Consider the following 22225-nt stretch of genomic DNA (forward strand, 5'->3'; position numbering starts at 1 on the left):
AACCTCATATGCGCGAATACGACCTTACATGAGATGTTCTGCCGAAGTGCTATACACAGTACATCACGCTTTTCGCACAGGTGTAGTACGTTCTGCCGACGTGCTAAGGTCCTACCACTGGCTAGAGCACTGACACACTCTCCTCACTTCTATTCTAAACATGTAGTCGATCAGGTTGTCAGGTAGCTGCCTTCGGGCAGGGGCCGAAGTGCTATACATAGTACATCACGGGTTTCGCACAGGTGCAGTACGTTCTGCCGACGTACCCTGTCCTACCACTGGCTATTTTACTGACACACTCTCCTCACTTCTAGACATGTAGTCGATCGGGTTGTCAGGTAGCTGCCTTCGGGCGGGAGAGAACACCTGTCAGGGCTGGTCACGGTGACCCTTTACCCCACCCCCTACCCCCCAACAGGCCACCAGTGGCTCCCACTTGGTAATTGGTTTGGTTCTGTCCTAACTTTCTTCTCTTTCCTTTCATGCCCACGATCATGATCATGATAATATTCTGGCATACTCATTTTCACCTGAGCGAAGTGAGGAAAGTCGTGTAAAGTGCCTTTCCCGAGGGCACAAGATCTGTGACATGATATGTCAGGATTCGAACTCAGTACCTCTTGATTCTGAGCCGAATGCTCTGCCGTTATGCCACACGATCCGTACAATTTCAATCACATTCTGGCATACTCATTTTCACTTCAGTGAAGTGAGGAAAGTCGTATGAATAAATTGCCTTTCCCGAGGGCACAAGATCGGTGACATGACAGAATTCGACTACTTCGAACTGGCCCGGGGTCTTGGTTCTGAGCCGGATGCTCTGCCGTTACGCCACACGACCCATACTATTTCAAACTTTACTCTTGTGTTGGTTTCCTTGTAGGTTTTCTTGTCCTAAACTTTTGTTTAATTCTATTGAAGGACAACCTCAATTTGTCATCTTAATAATGTCTTGCGCACGTTTGTCTGAATAATGAAGTCTGATCTTTACAATATTTATGTCTTTTATGTCTATTGTTAGCAATCTTTCATTCTTACGTTAATAGAAAAAGTTTTTTTTTTCCTCCGGATAACCTGGTATCCAGTCTATCGTGGTTGGGGCGGGTTTTCTTCGGGGCTGCAGGAGCTCTTCCCCGCCCGCCTGAGCTAGGTTCCCCCGGTAGGTTTTTCACGGCGGGAGTTTGATTAGGCCCACCACCGGTGCACCAACTCTCGGCGTGCTAGACTCTATTAGGAAAAGCTCCCTTCAGGCGCAAAACTTCTACCGGGCGGTCTGTTGTACTGGGCGGGGGGGAACTATTCAAGCCCCGAAGACAGCCTGCCAAAACCACGATAGACCGGGTACCAGGTTATGCCTAGCCTTACCCTGGATGCCAAACTAGTATCGGGCCGTTAGCCGTTTTCCTTCGGCAGCCGAGAGCCCTTCGCCCGCCTGCCTAAATTACCGCTACGGGCTAGACTTCACCGTAGCGGTAATTTACACCAGCGGGCGAAGGGCTCTTGCGGCCCGGAAAACGAGTTTGGATTCCAGGGTAGCCTAGCCTGGGTACTAAACCTTTGGTCGGGTTGACGGTAACTTTTCCTGTATTACGCTTTGTCTTCTGTGAGCGAAGAACCCCCCCCCTCCAAAGCGGCCTGGCTGGCGGGCCCCAAACGCTCTCGGCGCCGAAGGGATAGCGCTGAGCTCTCGGCGGTCTGGTTACCAGGCTATGTTTTGCCCCGGAAGAGAAGTCTTAGCTCAGAGTTGCCGAGTCAAATTCCTACACAGTTACCAACACACTTGTATAAACACCCGCAGGCTATCCGCAACAGGTGGATCAAATTACACTCGTCGCCTAGCGACCGGTTTCGAAAAACATGTTGTTATTATCGTTCCATCACCATGGTTACCTTTGACGCATCTTCACCGACGCGTGTATGTGTAAGCCACCCTCACTTTCTGATTTGTGAAACGGCTTTTATTCACAATGTCCACGCTACCAGCATTATCAATAATTTAGCCCCTATTGTGTCTATCTAGGTCACTAAAATCGCCTGTCCAACAATGAGGGACGGACAACATGCTGTAGGTTTGCCACTGGGTATTAAAAGAGTTACAGTCTGGTAGTTTTAAATGCAACCGTCGTGCAGAGCTTTCAACACGGTCTTCCTACATTGCTCATCGCTCACTGTACAGTGTGTGTGATTAAAGGCATCCAATGCGATTTCAGAGCAGCAAAACTGGAAATATTCTGAATAAGGCAATCTGTATGATATTGACACATACTGTTTCACATTAGCACATTTAAATCAGCATTTCATACTTTGGGCATTTCAAACTGCAAAAACAAGCTCCAAGATTAGACCTATATTTTCTGGGTGGTACCCTAAAAATCAGCTCAGGGCCCTTCCAGTAACCATTTTCTGTCAGAATTTTGGGTATTTTTGCTCCAAGAGGGTTAATATACATTGGGATAGTGTGGTTTTAACTCAGTGTGTAGATAAATAACTAGAATATTGGCTTTGAAAACTCGGGTTTCCAAGCCTTAAAAACGGACTGGATGTAGATGGTGAACAAAATAGCTCTGGTTTCTTCCTTCATAGTTTTGCAAAAGAAGGTGTGTTGCATCGTTTGTTAGGGGGGTGGTTTATAAAAACAATTATTTAGTACCGTGTCCAAAATGCTCCCTTACTTCCCCACCATTCCCTACCACAAAAAAAAACAATTTTACTACTACAATCAAAGAACCCACATATTATAGAAGAAGTGGGTAAATTCGTCTTCCATTGCCTAAAAAGAAGAAGTCAAACACAGTTAAACTAGTACCATGCATGTTGTAGAATACTGTAAGTCCATTTTTGATTACGAAATCTTTAAGTTCACGGTTTTCACGAAGACGCTCTTCTCGTGAACTCACCTCCTCGCGAACCCATTCCGTACGTACCACCCCCCCTCCCCCAAACATCGTGCGTCTCAACTCTATACTTACAACTTCTACATAACATAGTACTAGTAAATGACAAGACTCAACGAATAACAGCAGACTTCTTTTCAGAATCAAATAAACTTTATTCAATAAGCATATGGTTCACGGAGTCATTATTTTGTTACTGGTAATACAAGTGTTTCTTGCGAAGAACGGTAAAAGTTTACAAAGCCGACTAGACAACATCAGTTTTAACAAGAACGCTAGTTCGGCGATAACGTAGCGGTGAACAGCTGTAAACATGTGCAACATCGTACATACGGAATTTTACAACATACATCGGTAAAAAGTTGTTGTTGTGTACAAGCCACGTAAAGCAGAATTATTTACGGTATGGAAAATCGGACAAAAAAATAGAACCAAGCGGGATAGCGTGGGCCACGGATAGCGGGGTCTTTGTCTATACCTCGAGAGATCAAACTACACGAGTTCAACGTTACTCACCAAAGCTACACGCAAAAAAATCATTTCACAAGATTTCCATACATCCCAAGAAAATTTACGCTACATATACAACATTAACAGGTATTTATAGGGAAGAATTGCACGAAAATCTACCGCCGAGTAACTGCCGAGCCGATCGACAAATTACAAGAAATCCAACATGGCGGCCTTTGTTTACATAGCGCGTTGTCTAATGGTCTAAGTTTGCTTGATTTTTTTATTTTTTTTTTACAACTTGTTGAATCAACATGGTTTTAAACGTTACCAAACAGCAAATTTATAGAACAGTGCGCTAAAATTTCACAACTAAAGATGATTTACGCGAGGACTACTGTGCAGAAGTTGGCAACATTTGCGAGCCGAAAGTTCAAACATGGCGGCGGCTTTTGTTTTTACTCACGCGCCCGTCGGCTCACAGCGGCTCAGATCTCTGTGCGGTCCCATCCCCTGGCGATGTCCATGTTGTTGGCGATACTGTCCAATGCTCCCAGGACCCAGTTCGCATGGATGGGCTTCAGTCTGGACAGTGTCATGTCCACGGAACCACGTTCTAACCGCGCGTACCTCGCACGTACCTCACGCGGAAAAAAATTCTTGACTGTCGGTAAATTTGCAGACATGTAACGCCTTGTTAAAAATTACCGACTCGCGAAGTCATAGACCTCGTGAACTTCCAAATTGCTCCATCTCGTGAAATAAAGCATTCGTGAACATAACTGGACTTACAGTATAGTATAATGCTAGACGTAGATATAGTCTCACATACCACTGTATTTTCTTTCTTATGTTGTTTGTAAGTATTTGCAATAAACTTTCTTTCTTTCTTTCATGATTTGTAACTGTCGTGATGATATTATAAGCGCGACCGCAACATGTTCTAGATCTGACGTGATCTCCCCTCGATATGACTAATTTTCATATTCCATGGGGTGCGATCACTTACCTATTGACAAAACACACGGGTAAATTGAAAGGATGGGTACCTTACATATTCACACTGAACATCAGTCATTTCCTGAAACACAAGAGAATATTCAAGCAGACATTGAGCCAAAAATAGTTTCAGTCTTCTTACTCATTTCATTCAGCAAAAAAGGCGTCTTTTTTTATCAAGTTTGAGCTTATAACAATTACACTACTAAAACTATCTACATGTATATAAGTGTTTAAGACCAGAACATTTTTTTCAAAATAACTGCAAGTATTTCAACTTTACATTATAAAATGAAGACGTCGACCTTTATTGTACATATTTGCCCCACTTGGCTAAGCACAGGTCACAAGATTACAATATACATATTCATATACAAATACACATACATATGACTGTTTCATGTACATAAAAACGTCTAATGTATTCTAGTCTTTTCAACTTCCTCTCGCTTCTTAGTAATTGTATAAATGTATAAGGCTGTATGAGAAGTTAAATTGTTTCTTTACAAGTAAAGTATCGAAAGTGAGAAAATTTACTTAAAACATGACCGAAAATTATGCGTCTATCACTGTCATATAAAGGACAATCTATGGTAAAATGCACTTCGTCCTCTACTCTACCTAGACTACAAAATTGGCAGATTCTTATAAAAGCTTGCACATTTGCTCTTGTAGAGAATTCCGCCATACATGATGTCGGCTTGTAAGTTGGGAAGGAGTGTTTCCGTCACCTTGGCTAATACAAAGTAATTATATTGTGATCTTTCAGATATATTACAAGAACGGTTCCATACTTCCAATCCCTGACTAATATTGAAAAATTCATATTTCTTATGGGCTTTGATCATCCTGTATTAAACACACCCATTTCAACTTATAATTTTAACATCACAAAGAAACGAGAAGATGCCGAACCTCTGTATTAGAGTAGTTTTACAGCTAATATAGTTAGAGTAGTATCAGTAGTTCTGTTTGTACTACAAACATATACACCTTTTCATATGTTCACCTGTCTATCTATCCATCCATCCATCCATCCATTCATCCATCTATCTATCTATCTATTTTGAATTGTGCGTTTTTGGACAAGTCGCATGTGAGTTATAAACTAGCTAAATTGGGTGACGCCGTGTCTTCACTTGCCACACGTGTAAAAGGTTTGACATAACTGGGCCATTTTTATGCAGCCAATAAATCCACATCGTCTCTGCAGCTAATCACCTATTGACCTTTAGAGAATTAGCAAATTTTACTCCACATTTTTCGTATTCAAATTCTCATATTCAGCTAATGAATTGACAATGTTTTCTTTCAAAGTAGACAGGATAGAATTATTCGAACGTTGTTCTTAGAAAAATATCATAACAGGGAATTTGTAATTTTATGCGTGACCTTTTTGGGATATGTTTCGTATGCTGGTAGTGCTACTATCTGTCCCATTGTTCGAGGTTAAAACATGTGCTGATGAGTGAGTAACCCCTTGAGCTGTTTCGACACGGTGGGCAATAGAAAATAAAAGTGCCCACATCTTCCTAAATGTAGTCTGGTTTTGAAGTATCATGGTGGCATCCTTTCTATGTAACACCTCAAGGGAGCGTTCTGTGATATGCATTTTTTCTAAAAGAAAATTATTTAACGTCTGGAGTGACAAAAATGTAAAATTTACATTCGTCACGCCGGGCAATAGGAAATAATAGTGCCCACGTCCTCGAAAATGTAGTCTGGTTTGAAAGTATCATGGTGGCATCCTCTCTATGTAACACCTCAAGGGAGCGTTCTGTGATATGCATTTTTTCTAAAAGGAAATTATTTAACGTCTGGAGTGACAAAAATGTAAAATTTAGATTCGACGCGCCGGGCAATAGAAAATAATAGTGCCCACATCCTCGAAAATGTAGTCTGGTTTTGAAGTATCATGGTGGCATCTTTACCACTATGTGCTTTGTAACACCTCAAGGGAGCGTTCTCTGATATGGATTTTTTCCAAAGGAAATCGTTTTAAAAGGCATCCAATGCAGTTTTTAGGGCTTGAAAACCAGATTTGTTGAAGTCAATATTCTAGTCACTTAGCTACATACTGAGTTGACAGAACACTGCCACAATGTGTATTGACATTCATGAAACAGAAAGACCAAAAATTCTGACGAAAAAAATTGTTACTGGAAGGACATGGGGCTGATTTTAGGGGACCACCCAGAAAATAAAGAACTAATCTTGGGGCTTGTTTCTGCAATTTTAAATGCCTAAAGTATGAAATATTGATTCAAATGTGCTAATGTGGGACACTATGTGTCAATATCATACAGATTGCCTTATTCACTATATTTTTATATATTAATTTTGCCGCCGTGAAATTGCATTGGATGCCAAATATGTAAAATTTAGATTCAAAGCACATCTGTATATGTGTTGTATTTTTTCCCTCAATTTCCTTTGTTTGTAATAGTTCAGATGGTATCATGGGGTGTTCATGAAAATAAAGGATATTTGTTCGTGTTCAAAATGATTAGGATATGTCCCCTGTGTTTTCCGTGCTCCTGTGGGATTTGCGTGAATACAGGTTGATAATATTTTGCAAAACATCACAAGCTCTCATTTCCGTCTTGTCCACTTAAAACCGTGGTTATGTTCCCTGCATCTTTACGAGTCGCGTGATTAAGCAAGTCAAGCACCTTCAGACCAAAGGTAACTCGCTTAACACACCTCTAATGTTATCTTCTTTCCTTCTTTCCTTTTTTTAGAAATCATAACAGTTACCTCTGAGAATGACAATGCATTGTGTATATGCATGTGCATTATGATCAAAGGAGTGTTGAAATATTTTATGTATAGGCGTGTTGACTTGGGGGTAGAGTAAAAAAAAATTAACTGTTTTACCAACATTTTTCTCGCAACTTTTGTCTGAATCGTACCGCAAGGTTTCTCGTCTTATTTGACCTAAATTAATGATATGATATGAATCTTTATTGCATATGCCTGTCTATATGGACTAAATGTGACCATATGTGGTCTAGAGCATGTACAGAACAGTTAAACACTAACAATACTACATTCTAACGCTAAATATTAAAATTCTATCTATTAAGTTTAAACTGTGTACTACTGTTTATCTACTAATAACCATTGTTTCTTCTCTCTCCTTGAAACACATAGTAACATACCAACATACTATATGTTTATTCTTGCATGACATTAGGTATGTGAAGGTGTCCTGCTTTGACATTTTCTTGTATTTCTTGTCTAATTCCTTCTACAAGCTTTTTTCTCGTAATTACCTTCGCCAAGAAGGTTATGTTTTAAGAGGCGTTCGTGTATGTGTGTGTGTGTGTGTGTGTGTGTGTGTGTGTGTGTGTGTGTGTGTGTGTGTGTGTGTGTGTGTGTGTGTGTGTGTGTGTGTGTGTGTGTGCCGCCCGTCCGTCTGTGGACACGATAACTTAAGAAGGCTTAAATGGATTGTTTTCATACTTGGTAGGTGGGTAGGTCTTGATGTGACCTCAACATGATTAGATTTTGGACCCCCTAGCGGCTTGTTATGGTAATGCAGCTGAACTTCCGGTTTTGATATCTCATGATCTAGACATGCTAGTTACCACATGCGGCGCTACCATGTGACTAGTATGATATGACCGACTGACCCTTGACATTTCTGCACATTTTGACCTTATGTTCCCCCTTCCCCAACCCCAAAAAATAGCCCCAAGGCGAGCCTAGAATTCCTGACTTGACACTGACTTTGGTATCCGAGCAACGGGGCAGAATTTAGGCCACAGCAAGTCATTTTCATGGATGACATCAGAGCACGCATTCATTTTCGCCCGATTATGAAAAAAAAATTGTTGCCCTCTGACAGTGGTCAACATGCCGAAAATGGGCAAAGATGTCTGTTGACATGCCGGAACGTGGATGGCAGATAACTATGAAGAGAGGAGACAAGACAAGGCTCTGCTTCAATGTTTTGTATTTTACTTTGATGCAGTGAAGTATTTCATTCCTTTTATATGTGGTGGTGGCTGTGCATATGTGATGTTCCCACTGAATCAAAGCCATTTGTACATACAATGATTGAAAACTTTTATTTTTCAAAGTTGTTGCAGTGAAATGGATGTTCTAATACTAGTAGTCGGCAGTAAACTTAGCACAATATTTTATCAGTATCATTTCTTGTTTAACAAGGTTTATGAATGTCAAAATTTTAACATGTAGGAATCTTGTTTTTTTGCCCTCTCGCATTAGATTTAGAGACTGCAGAGGATATCATCCATACAATTTACTTGCTGTGGCCTTAGGGGACTTGACACAACAGGTGTACGGGACAGGGACGTGCCCGAAGCTGCCATGGGCCGTCCTATCTATAGCTTCTCCCGTTTATTCCTGACACACACCGCCCCCAGACTGACTCCTATGCGTGCACATGTCTCTGTCGGCCCTTTTCATGGTTCCAACAAACCAGTTTTCACTAGTATATTCCGGTCTATACCAATCTGACTTGTCAGAAAGGATGTATACTTTCATATATGAAATCCCCGTGCTTTAGATGGTTAGCTCTGCTACGTGGCAAAATAAACGAATATATATTTCATTTTATCTTTGGTTTCAATTCAAACACAAGACTTCATGATGTCAGCATGTGTTATAGCTGTCCTGAGGAGGCCATATTCTATCTGAAACAAGCTCTGAAAAAAGGGATTCTATTTTTAACGCATTCAAGTTCACACTAGCATGAACTTGCTTTGTCTACCAGGGATTCTATAGACAAACTATACCCTTGTCTTTCAGATATCTGGATTGAACTTCTAGACCGAGAGAAAAGTAAGTTGATCACTGTTTATATATTTGCAGAAATACATTATTACATTAATGCTAACGCCTTGTCCATTTATGTTTTCCTCTTGAATATGCTCGTATTCGTAAAATAACAGTTTGCTCCAGCTGTGAATTACCACTTATCTTATTTTCCAATAACTATAAATTCTATCAATCCTGTCAGTATTTATATATCTGTTTCACTTGTTTATTGATGAATTATTGCATTCAACTTCTATATGAAAACTCGTGCTTTGCTTGCCTGTATTACGTATTTTCTGGTGGCGACATGACTATGAGTGTAACTTGAGTGTGTCGCCACCATGTCTTGTCATTGTATGTTTTAATAAGAAAAAAAAACTGTAAATGTTAAAGTTCTTGTCCATGTGGTGGGTTTCAAGTGAAGAGTTGTATAAATGATAGATGATAGTCATATTGAGAGGTACAGCACTTAAATGTAATGGTCATAGATTGGTCGTAAATCTTATCGTGTTGACGATTGATTTATATGCATTTTATGTAGCTTATCTTGTACACCACTCCTCAGATATCAACAGATAGAACTACGTGATTTGTCTGAAATTTCTATTTCACAGTGTTCCTTCTTGTGCTTCTACAATAGGGCATTTTATGACACCGAATAGCATAGTGTACGATACTATATAGTGTATAAATATTAAAGTAGCAATAGTGTGAGATTATTATTCTGATCGTTTTTCGTGGCTTTTTCTACCGATGCATTGGTTTGTTTCTCTATATAACTGTACCTATTCCAGTATGAATTCTTTCTTTTTGGGTTTCCTAGATTATCCCAAAGTTTCCCTATTGAAACAAACTTCAGTGGTTTAGTCTTGCTGTATCTTTGCTTCTTCAGCTTCTATGTAGTGCAGTTGCATCTCCTATGTAGTGAATTCACACAAAGTCAGACACAGACACGTACATGTACTGCACCACAAATACATGTAGGTCTGTGAGTTGTCTGTGAGGCCCCACCATCTTAATTTGTTGGTTCTCGGATTCGCCTCTTCCTTTTTTTTCTGATTTGCAAAAAAAAAAAAAGATTCTGGTACTGAATCAACTAAAAAACGCTCATATTTTGCCCCCAACTGTTGAGGAAAGTCCTTTTCTTCCTTTTTGTTACAGATTTTCCATCTATTAATGCAGTGGTATTATTCAAAGTTTAAATTTCATTGTTTAAATATCAACCCAGCCTTTTGTGTTGACTTCATGGCTTCTATCGTAGTACTTGGAGCTATAATAGGATACCTAGGCCTGTGCTTATTTCTATTTTTTCGCCCTGTCGCTTCATATTTTTTCCGAAAAAGTCCGAGAGCCAACAAATAAAATTGGTGTGGCCTGGGTTGGAGACAGAAATAAAACCTGCCCCGAGTGCTATGTCAGTACGTGGGCGCGTTGGTGTGTTATTTTTGGCACACCCCTTGCTTGCTAGAGGGTGAACTTTTGTCTACATGGTCTACCATCGAATTGGTACCATAGGGAACAGGGAAATACTGAATAGCAAAGTTCTTTGATCACAACCATTTATTTTTTACAAGCCGACGTTTCGATGACCGTCTGTCATCTTCATCAGGGCAATTCTGCCTGGTTTGCTGTGCACTGACGCTAGATGTTACTTGGTGCATTCTGCACTAAAGGTGTTACATGGTTCACAGTGCACTTAAGCTAGTTTTTACTGTTAACAATGCATTTCCGAACATTGATATTCGACGTGAGATAGCTACTTAATCTAGAATAGGGAGAAGTTTACTAAGACCTACTGTGGACCCAACAGAACGACTACAGAAAAGTGTACTTAATATTTCACAACAAACCATTCGAGGGTTGCGTAGCCATTTTAAAAGGGCCGGCCATGTTTTAATTTCCACGTGGTTTGTCCCTTACTTCTATAGAACACAAATAAAATGTTGTTCTATATATCAGTCAACAAAAATGCCCGACCAATACAAAAAGACTGTCATATTTGCCTTATTTAAATTTTAACACGTCATAACACAAAAATATGTCGTACGCAACATTGCCCCAAAAACAGCTTCAGACCACTTTCGTTTTGTGTGTAAGCTGTAAAAATATACAAGATGATTTTGAGAATATGTGTGTCTTCAAAAGCTGGTTTATATAGACTTTTTGATTGGTAGAAGTAATTTTCGATAATTGTTGCTGTAGTTTTTTTAAGTACAAGAAGAGTACTTTTGTGTCAGCCTAGCCTGCTTCTGTAATTTAAACCATCTCTGTTCTCTCAGAGTTTGCGTGTCAAGCCTTTAACAGAAACAGTTTTTAGCATATTTTTCTACACCTCTGTTTACTTTTAGATGTCACCATAGATTGAAACATGACAGGTTGACATGTCGCCACTAAAAAAACCGGTCCGACTGTCCCCAAACAATTAATTGGTCTCCAGAACCATTTGCGTCAATGGGCAAACAATTGGGTCCTCATTTTCAGATGATGGCACCGTGTGTAGACGACGTCACCTTATTTTGCATATCATTAAGCCCGTAGCCATAGCAACGGTTAGTTTGTGTGCCGACTCATATAGCCTAGCGTGCGTCCGACAAGTGTTCAGACAGTCCAGAGGATTTGTGTACAAGGGTCAGTGAAAAAAAGGCCCGGTATTTCTTTATTGTCAGACGACTAGGATCTTCTTGCATAAACACGTACCGTGTGAGAAGAAGTTGTTACAGTGAGGACATCTTTTCCGGATCTTTTGGTGAGTCTTTTTAACATTATTTAACACTTTTTCCTAAACATACTCTGTCCTTGTCGTCAACAGTATATTTCTTGGGGGTATATTGTTTCCTTGGCGATTTTGTACAATTTTCTGGGCTAAAATCCACGCCTTTTCATATATTTGTCACATTTACGCGAGATAACATTTTGATGCCTTGTCAGTTCTATACGTTCGGCCTACCTGTACAAGTAAAGCCCAAGCACCTGCTTCGAACGTAGGAACAATATACTCCGTGCATTCGTGCGGTGAAAACTATTTGAAACCTTTTAAAGGCTTACCCAACCTGTTGGAATTCGCATAAAAGCCCGCTGCGGAGATATTCATGGCTTAAACCTTTTCCAAAACGTTCTCAACATGTGCACCTGCTAGTAGATACACCCTCAGGTATTGTCTGATTGTCTGTACGTAGCCAAGGCCAATTACAATGAGAGCACGAATTTAAAAAAAGGCGTCCGTGCGTCACTGAGATATCACTCAATGTCGGAAACTTTGTTAGGATTACTTCTCCTTTTCACATGTTGCTTCAATGACTGGTGCCTTTGTGTACAAGCTAGCTAAACATAGATCTTGTAGCCAGGCTGCGAGGTGGGATCACTAGTCTGAAAAGCCCTAGCGTTGTCGGGTGTACAGTTTGGTGGAGTTTCTCACATCTAGCGAGGGGAGAAGCCTGCTTGAGTGTGCGGTTTCTCGGACGTTGTAGGTAGAACCCATTTCTGAGTAGTCTTACAAATGTGACGGGACACTGGACATATTCGTCCCCTCGAGCGCATTTTGAATCATCATTTTTGTGCTACCGGTGGGACACAGAAAGGTATGCGTACTTTTTAAATCATTTTTCTCCTAGCCAGTATGAATTGACGGTAGATCTAGCTCCAAACAGAATATCTTGAGGTAAAATGTACGGATTTTGTTAAAAAAAAACCTACTCGTACGGCGTTGTGCTCTCGTAGTTGATACACTGGCTTCTCTGTTTGTTTGTGTAGTCTGCGGCAAAGAATGGATTTGTCCCACACCATAGATTCACCTGTGATCTAGCTCCCGGTAGATCTAGCTCCAATCTGAATATCTTGAGGTAAACTGTACGGATTTTGTTCCAAAAAAACTACTCGTACGGCGTTTTGCTCTCGTAGTTGATACACAGGCTTCTCTGTTTGTTTGTGTAGTCTGCGGCAAAGAACGGATTTGTCCCACACCATAGATTCACCTGTGATCTAGCTCCCGGAAGATCTAGCTCCAATCTAAATATCTTGAGGTAAAATCTACGGATTTTGTTCCAAAAAAACCTACTCGTACGGCGTTTTGCTCTCGTAGTTGATACACAGGCTTCTCTGTTTGTTTGTGTAGTCTGCGGCAAAGAACGGATTTGTCCCTCACCATAGATTCAACTGTGACAAGGGGGAGGGATTCGGTTGGCTTCGCTTTGTGCCGAATTCCATTCAGTATTGTCCCATGGCTTCCTTTTTAACATTTTTTCGCATACTTACCAAAAAATGACAGTACTTTGATAAACATAGGGTCATAGAATAACAGGCTACATACCCTGCATTTTTAGTAAGCCGTACCTGGCACAGTGGTTACCATAATGATGTATTGGTATCTGTCGGCTTCGTTTTGGCAACACTTGCTATATTCGTGCGTAGACAGATAGATTTTAGAGTAAGCCTCGGTTAACAACTGTGAACTTTGCTGATTTTTTAAAATTTGTGTCGCATTCAGTGAAAACGGTTGTCAATTCTTCTACTTTTCTGCAGTGTGTTACGTTAGCCAGTATAGGTTCAGCTAATCGTAAAATTCAGTAAAATCCCGTGAAATATTGTCACTGAAATTTTTCGTGGGAGTGACAAAGTTTGTTGTTTTTAGATCCTAGAGACAGACTTTAAGATTGTGTAAGGGTTAGTTACGCCAGGCCGTTGCCATGGTAGTGGTGTAAACATAAGACAACTCATTACACGAATAGCCGGGGCTTTTGTCGCCCTAGATACCTTTCAATCATCATACTGTTCCCAGAAGGGCAAAGACAGACGTCATAATGTCCACTTTTGTTCACTTTTCATTCCGGACTGAAATATATGGTTTAAGTGCTTCATGTGCGTTACTTGTTTCTGATTTCCTAAAGGTTTTCGACTAGGTAAAAAGTGACATACTAAAGGATTTAGTAATCGGTCTACACAAAAATTACACACAACTGGGGATTCAAAATGCAACAACATATCTACATTTCATCATAAATCCTATGCATACACTGGAAGGATTTGGCTACGCTTTGTTGCAACAGATAGTTGTCTATAGGCGTGGACTTTTCAAAGGTCTTTGATCAAAGGACCGCTCAAACCGGTTTTTACCAGCTTCGCCCGTGCGCACCATGACATGTAAGGTGGTATAGCACAGCTGAGAATTTTTGTCTAGTGAGATTTCACGCGAAATGACACAGCAAAAAATTCTTCTTAGTTAGGTTCTTTCTTATTTATCTATTTATTTATTTATCATACAAGAAAGAAGCTTATGTTCCCGTGTGTATCGTGCTTAGCTGATGATGTTGGTTGTAATTACTACATCCATCTATTCGTGTAATCACATGAATAATGAACGGGCTTCAGAGATGTTCGTGGATTATTCTCATTAAGAACATCTATTACGACTATAATCCACTATAACCTCCTTGCCATTACAAATGACAGGCACTTTAATAGGCTACAAGTAAGGTTATGATATGTTGAAGACTAGCAACGTTGGTCTGTAATAACAATATTGTAATTCATCTCTAACAGTAAGCTTTTCGAAGAAAAAAACTTTCATGGAGTAGAAATTTGCCGAGGCTAATTATTTTCAACAACAAGTTCCAATGATTATTCAAAAAGGTTCTTTAAAATTTAAAAACTGGGCGTGTTCTAGTAAACAAAAGGGCCCAAATGCTTACGTTCTAATCTGGCATAACTTAACACATGGGTCCCAAGAGATCTCCTTGTGGACACTTGCATAAGTTTAAAAAATGACAGGTCCAGTTGTTGCTTCTGATACGGATTCTGAATCTGAAAATGGCATCAAAGTTGTTTTAATGTGATTGAACATTGTGATTAGTACACATGTATCTTTGTCACCATGGTGATGCTTTGTAACAAAGATCAAGGATGTTGTTAGGGATATAAAAAGTGTAATGGTATATGTGCATGTTCCTACAGTCTTTATTGTTATCTTCCTATTGATCGAAATCACCATCTTAAGTATTGATTCCAATTTAAGCCTTCCAGTGTGAATTCTTTAAAGGGCGTCCCTTTATACAGATAACGCATTGCACCAGTTTCTGGTACACGTCCTAAAATGTGTACTACTATTTTTTTGCTCTGAGATATTGACTATTGTCAAGGTATTCCAAATGTGACAAGTTTGAAGTGCTAATTCTGTAATTACATGCATAGAATATGTCCTTATTGGGGCTTACGCTTGCTACATTTAAAATTTACACGTGCGTGATGCAAGATTTAAAGATCTTCGCCTCTGGCTATTTTTTTGTTTGCTCTTGGCTACCAAGACAACTGACTCACTCACCTGTACCGTCTAATTCCCCCCGGACAGCAGCCCTAATTATCACCATTGTCTCAAACCAATTAGAACAGTGTCTATGACTGGGGCAGCGTTTTGTTTGGCCCAATGCCTTGGTAACTGGGCGTGGTGTTAGTTTTTAAATTAGGCGTTCCCTTAAAATGGCATGGTGTTCATACCACTAATTATATTCATGGCAAAAGCCTGCGAAAAAGTAGAAGGTCATTAGATGTTTTTTCCATTTTTTCATCCTTTTCCTTAGCTCTCGTTTCGGAAATCAAAATAATCAGAAATGCTTCCTAAAAACTGATAACCAAATATAAAAGCTAGCGAGGTTTGGACGATACAAGACTGTCTGGACTGCTCATTTTGTGATCTCTGAAACGCCGTAGCTTTGTTTTGAGAAAAACTTTTTTTAGTCCACTGGGACTCGGAATTAGGAGAGATCTAGAACTATTAAGTAGATTGCTCTGTGGCAAAAGTTACTCACTTTGAAACATTTCCATGACAAAGAATTCTTTTGTTCTTCCAGGATCTTTTCGAAAATCACACTTACTTCATCTTGGAAAAAGACACTTGGAATGAGAAATACGCTCTCCATACTGCTGTGTGGACTCCTGGTGGCCACAACATGGCAGTCCACCGGTGCACAAGGGGCCTGCCAGTGCGTCCCTACGACCCCAGGTCCGATCACAACAAGAGGGATGACAACACCTGAGGCCAGCACGGCTGGAGCTTCGACTGCCGGTGCTACAACTGGAGCAGCCTCCACGGCAGCAGCTACAACCGGGGCAGCCTCAACGGCAGCGGCTACAACTACCGGTGCAGCCTCAACTGCAGCACCTACAACAACCGGTGCAGTCTCTACGGCAGCAGCTACTACTACTGGGGCAGCCTCCACGGCTGGAGCTTCCACGGCTGCAGCTACAACTACTGGAGCAGCCTCAACGGCAGCAGCTACGACTACTGGTGCAGCCTCAACTGCAGCACCTACAACAACCGGTGCAGCCTCCACTGCTGGAGCTTCCACGGCAGCAGCTACAACTACTGGAGCAGCCTCCACTGCAGCAGCTACAACTACTGGAGCAGCCTCAACTGCAGCACCTACAACCACTGGAGCAGCCTCAACGGCTGCAGCTACAACAACTGGGGCAGCCTCCACGGCTGGAGCTTCCACGGCTGCAGCTACAACTACTGGAGCAGCCTCAACAGCAGCAGCTACAACTACCGGAGCAGCCTCAACTGCAGCAGCTACAACCACTGGTGCAGCCTCAACGGCAGCGGCTACAACTACCGGAGCAGCTTCAACGGCTGCACCTACAACCACTGGGGCAGCCTCAACTGCAGCAGCTACAACGGCTGGCGCTTCAACTGCTGGGGCTGCAACCACAGTTCTTCCTACATCACTAGCAACGACGCCTTACTTCAGCACCCTCGCTCTGTCTACGGCTTGTGTCTGCCCACCAGGATACGTGCAAGTCTTTGTAAGTGGCATGTCTCATCAATAAAGTATCATTAATCGCTTTGAAGTTTGAAAAGGCACTAGATCTAGAAAAGTAACTTCTAGTTAGATTTGAAATATCTTGTAAATTGTATCTGAATGTATAGTAAACGTTCCTGTTAACCTAGAGGATACAGTTTCCTCTTCTGATGGATTTGTGCAAATGAAAAGGTAACAGAGCTAACTGTAAATCTTCTGCAGGGACATGATTATCATGTTGATACAAATTGTCATTACATGACATTGTGGTAGTTCTGATGTTCATTATTTATCGTCATCACAGGGTACCGCCAGCCCGGCAGCACAGAGTACAGTGGCCCCGAGTACAGCAGCACCAACAACCAGGGCCCTGGTCGATGAGTGCGCCTTGGGTACCGACAACTGCCACGCAGATGCAACCTGTGTGGATAGCGACCCTCATGTCGGTTTCTCCTGCACCTGCAACGCCGGATACCAGGGCAATGGCACATACTGTGAAGGTAGGATCACCAGCATTTTTACTGAAACATTTGTTACGTTCTTTCGCTTTGCACACTGCTATTACATCTGTTCACAACGCTTTTTCTACTCTTTGAATTGAAGTTGCTGCATCGAATAATCGGGATGCCTGATTGTTCATCATCAGCTTCCATATTGCCTTCATACCATAAGTAGGGACGTCGTCACACCACTGTATATTACTATGCATGTAATAATGAGTGCTGCGATCCATTGAACATGTGCACACTTCATGCTTGTTAAGACATCATCTGCTGCTTCTAGCACAGCCGCTTATGCAAAGGCTTCTCTCTCTATATCAGATACTGACGAATGCGTGCTTAGCCCTTCTTCCTGCGGAAGTCACACCACATGTGCGAACCTTGTCGGTTCGTTCAGGTGTGATTGCATGAGCGGGTTTGAACCTCTCAATGCGACACATTGCACTGGTAAGTCCATCCGATCATCATGCTACATAAAATCATCCACATTCACGTCACTCATTCACTAATTAAGCTTTATAAGTGTGTCATAGATGTTGTGGAGTCGGGATGGTGGAGTTTAGAAAATGTTGTGAGGTCGTGTGGCGTAACGACAGAGCATTCGGCTCGGAACCAAGAGGTCCCGAGTTCGAATCCTGCCATGCCACCGATCTTGTGCCCTTAGGAAAGGCACTTTACACGAATTTCCTTACGTTACTCAGATGAAAATGAGTATGTCTGTTGTCCGTTCATGAGTTTGTCTGCATTGGTTGCCGCATAAAAATAAGTTGAAAAAAACTGAGTGTGCCGTCGCCATGTCTTGTAATAAATGTTTGAATAGAAAAAATGTGTCATACATAGCATTACATGTGCGAATATAGGAATCATTTTAATACCCTATAGTTGTAGGCAAGAACACATTTCACTGACTAATTCATTTTTAATCAGACGTTGAAATTCATTCCTCACAACTTGTGAAGTGTATATGTATATGTATTAATCATTTGTTTTTACCAATGTTAATGGCAGACATCAACGAGTGCACACTTGGAGTCAGCGGATGTTCGGACATCTGCAACAACACGGACGGATCCTTCGCTTGCGACTGTCCGGCCTTTTTCAAACTTGATGTGGCAGACAACAAAACTTGCGTCGGTAAGTTAAGACAGTCTAACACACTCCACTTTCGATAAAACCATATTTTCGTTCCGTCCTGTGCAATAGTTTACGTCTCTTACACAATGTGACGTTCCGTTGAAGTTGATTGAAGTTGGTAGGTACAGCCAGACTCCCCCAAACGACAGAATGTGTACTCTCAGTAACGATAATTGTGTATGGAGCACATTTTGTTTTAGAATGCACAATATACACAAACATGCGGAATTCTCTAATTAGTTTCTTACAATTAGAACAGAAAAATGCGCACTTACCGAAAAGAGAATTGTTCAAACATATTATGACATCCAAGAACTACTATGTAAATGAAAAACTGTGAAAATATGTTCATGCTTGTTTCAAAAAGAGTGAAGATATCTTGTAGATATAGGCGTAGCTCAACAATGTAACACTTGTTCCTCCTATCCTTGTACCACATTTATCTAACGTAGTGTATTTGACCCATGTAGGGCGTGGATATGCAATAAAGTTCACTGTCATCAATGATGATTTTCACTATGGTTCATAAATATTTTTTTCCCGTCCCACCAGCCGCACGTTCCTGTGACACCTCCAACCCTTGCTCTCCCTCCGACGTCTCCACGTGTGCAGTGACGGACTCAGGCTATACCTGTGGTTGTAACTCAGGGTATAAACTGGCGGATGGGAGTCAAACACTCTGTGTCAGTAAGTACACCTTTTTTCATCTGATGGAATTTTTTGGAAAAAAAATTAAAATTGTGAAAATTTGTAGGAAAAATTTTAAGGAAAAAATGATGGAAAAAATGGAAACATTTTTGCAAAGTAGGACTTGCAGTGCATGTTTAGCTTTGTGAAAAGACTATGAAAAAGTCAATAAAGAATCAGTATAATTTCTTTGTAGAATTACTAAATACACCGAAGTGACCATATGTGGTCTAGAGCATGTTAGACATGCACAGAAAAATTCAACACTAACAATACTGAATTCTAATGCTAAATGTTAAAATTCTATCTTAAGACAACATTGTGTACTTGATACATGACCTGTACCTACTTTGTAAGGGCATGAAGGCATTCAGTAATATGGAGAACTTTACCTCAACAGATGTTGACGAGTGCGCTACGGGAGAGAACAACTGCGACCCGACCCTCGGCATGTGTACCGACAATGCGGGAGGCTTCACCTGTTCCTGTAAGGCCGGGTACACCGGGGCTGGGACCATCGGGGCTTGTACAGGTGAGAGGTCTTACATATATTCGAACCTGTTGTTCTTTGCAGGTGTGATTCATCGACAAAGGCCCTGTTCATGTGAAGTCACCCGAACCGCGATTCGGGTAAATCGCATTCCTCACATCTGGTCCACGTGCCACACGTTCCTTTCAAACCGTGCCCAAGTACGATTTGCCCAAACTACATTCATCGCAAATCGCGACCCGGTTAAACCGGTTCGAAACTACCTCCCAAGGTGGTTTGGGATCGAGGCCGTTTCAATGTGATTTGTAGCGTTCAGATGGGGCCACTTGAATCCGGCTTCTGTGGATCTGGATCGAAAGCGCTTACAGCGTTTTCGTGTGAACGGGGCCAAATACTACTAGATGTCTGTTTTCCCCATTATGATTTTGTGATCACCCAGCTGCTCATTCATTACAGTACAGCTAATTTCTCTATAGAAAAAACGTTCTAATATCCTTGCTTTTAACACACTATCCATTCTTACAGATGTGGACGAGTGTGCCGCCGGTACAGCCGTCTGTGACCCCAATGCGAACTGCGTCAACACTGTGGGTGCGTACACATGCAGCTGTGACACAGGGTACAAGAGCATCGCTACCAACGGTACAGGATTCCCAGGAGAATGCAAAGGTGGGCAGCATAAAACTCCATAAACAAGTTATCAAATGATAAGTTTATTGCAAATTCCTGTCCGAAGGCTAAAAGCAACTAACAAGAATAAGAGAACAGAGTGCAATATAACCTCAAATCAAAATTATCATGCGTTTACTGTCATATCTATAATCAAAGACGAAACAATCGTTGCCTTGTGGTCGCGTGGCGTAAGGGCAGAGTGTTCGACTCTGAACCAAGAGGTCCAGGGTTCGAATCTTGCCATGCCACCTATCTTGTGCCCTGGGGAAATACACTTAACACGACTTTCCTCGCTTCTCTCGGTTGAAAATTAGTAGCCTTCTCTGAGTTGGTGGCTTAAGAATAAGTTACGAAAACTTGAGTGTGCTGTCACCATGTCTTGTCTTTATTAATGTTCAATAAAAAAATAATAATCATAAACTAATATTCTTCTAATTTTTTCCTACAGAGGACCGACTGTTTCCGTTCGGCGCTAACGCCGGTGACATGAGCGTGACCGGAAGTGTCGCCAGTGACAAAACGTCCAGCCTCATCAAAGTTCCCGACGGTCTGCCTCTGTTCGGAGGTCGGCTGTGTGACACCCTTTATGTAAGTTCTGTTGTCTTTTTTAGTAAGACTTGTACAGTCTCCTGCAGTCACTGTACATAGAACTTTGTGGGGTCGTGTGGCGGTAGTGCTTGACTCGGAGCCTAGCGGTCCCGGGTTCGAGTCCTGACATGCCACTGATCTTGTGCCCTTGGGAAAGGCACTGAACACGAATTTCCTCGCTTCGCTCAGGTAAAAATGAGTATTGTATTGTCCCTTGTGTTGGTGGCGGCATTAATATAAGTTTTAAAAAACTTGAGTGAGCCGTCACCACGTCTTGTGATCACATGTTGGAAATAATGATAAAAAAACTTTGTCACCATGAGCATGTACTCATTTCGTAAGGGCAAAAAATGTACAATAAAGGTCCTTCATTAAAGTAAGGCATTTAGAGGTGGCATTTTATTGCCTCCAAGATGGCATATCACGGGTTAGGCAGTCACATTCCAAAAGTATTTAAACAGCTTTGAACACCATTTATAGATGATAACAACGGTTAGGACGCACAAACTCACTGACGAAAGGTAGTGGATGCTACTTGAAACGTCTGACAGTTTTCAAAATCTATCCAGTTCCTTGAGTAACTCTTCTTGCAGCATGATGTAACCCAGCCTGGGTGTCTAACATCCATTGATGTAACGATTAGGACGAATTGACTCATATCGTGTGTCTCACAATCCTAACTTTCCTACCACAGGTTCTTGAGAACGGGCTTGTCGTCGCCACTACCCTGAAGGAGACGCAGGACTCCGTGGCCAAGACCATCTACCGCCACCCCACCACTGACGCCGCCGCGTTCGGCGATCCCGTGTGCGCCGTGTTCGCTCCGTTCTGGGCCGACGCCGTCGTGGGAGGAGAATATCCCTCAAAGGTAAAACACGTTGTAAACTACGAATGAAAAAAGGTAAAATTTGCAAAGCAAAAATGCATAATGCTTACCTTTGCATACGGTCTGCTCTGTTAATTCCTACTCAAACACATTCATATACATGTACTACTACAGGAGCAGAGCATACCATGAAATTGCAACATTATGTAACCCAACACCAGTCACCATAGTGACAGACTTCAACAAATCATGTCATTGGTCAGGTCATAGTTCACTGATTGGAGAAGAAAAAGAGGAAGAAACGGAGCAAAAACAATATGTTTTCCTTTGGTAAACTTAACTTGAAAGGTAACATTTACAAAACAAATGCACAATGTTTACCTTCGCATATGGTCTGCTCTGGTAATTCTTAC

General features: G+C 41.4%; 1 protein-coding gene across 3 annotated transcripts in view; it reads left to right on the plus strand.

Annotated features, from left to right (window-relative positions):
- Positions 1 to 11715: 11715 nt before the first annotated feature.
- The window catches only part of LOC109472591 (mucin-like protein), a 28242-nt gene continuing 17732 nt past the window's right edge, over positions 11716 to 22225 (plus strand). The window contains exons 1-10 of one of the 3 annotated variants that reach the window (XM_019772377.1): positions 11716 to 11874; positions 15968 to 16919; positions 17220 to 17415; positions 17737 to 17862; positions 18424 to 18549; positions 19102 to 19236; positions 19637 to 19768; positions 20252 to 20395; positions 20847 to 20986; positions 21681 to 21854. In XM_019772377.1, the coding sequence (XP_019627936.1) occupies positions 16017 to 16919; positions 17220 to 17415; positions 17737 to 17862; positions 18424 to 18549; positions 19102 to 19236; positions 19637 to 19768; positions 20252 to 20395; positions 20847 to 20986; positions 21681 to 21854 (2076 nt within the window). In that variant the 5' untranslated portion in view covers positions 11716 to 11874; positions 15968 to 16016. Of the gene's footprint in view, positions 11875 to 12603; positions 12707 to 15967; positions 16920 to 17219; positions 17416 to 17736; positions 17863 to 18423; positions 18550 to 19101; positions 19237 to 19636; positions 19769 to 20251; positions 20396 to 20846; positions 20987 to 21680; positions 21855 to 22225 lie in introns of those variants that run through there. The other 2 variants (XM_019772379.1, XM_019772378.1) reach the window with 2 other exon arrangements.

The sequence above is a fragment of the Branchiostoma belcheri genome, unplaced genomic scaffold (assembly GCF_001625305.1).
Source record: "Branchiostoma belcheri isolate BF01 breed outbred unplaced genomic scaffold, Haploidv18h27 scaffold28, whole genome shotgun sequence".
Classification (NCBI taxonomy): Eukaryota; Metazoa; Chordata; class Leptocardii; order Amphioxiformes; family Branchiostomatidae; genus Branchiostoma; species Branchiostoma belcheri.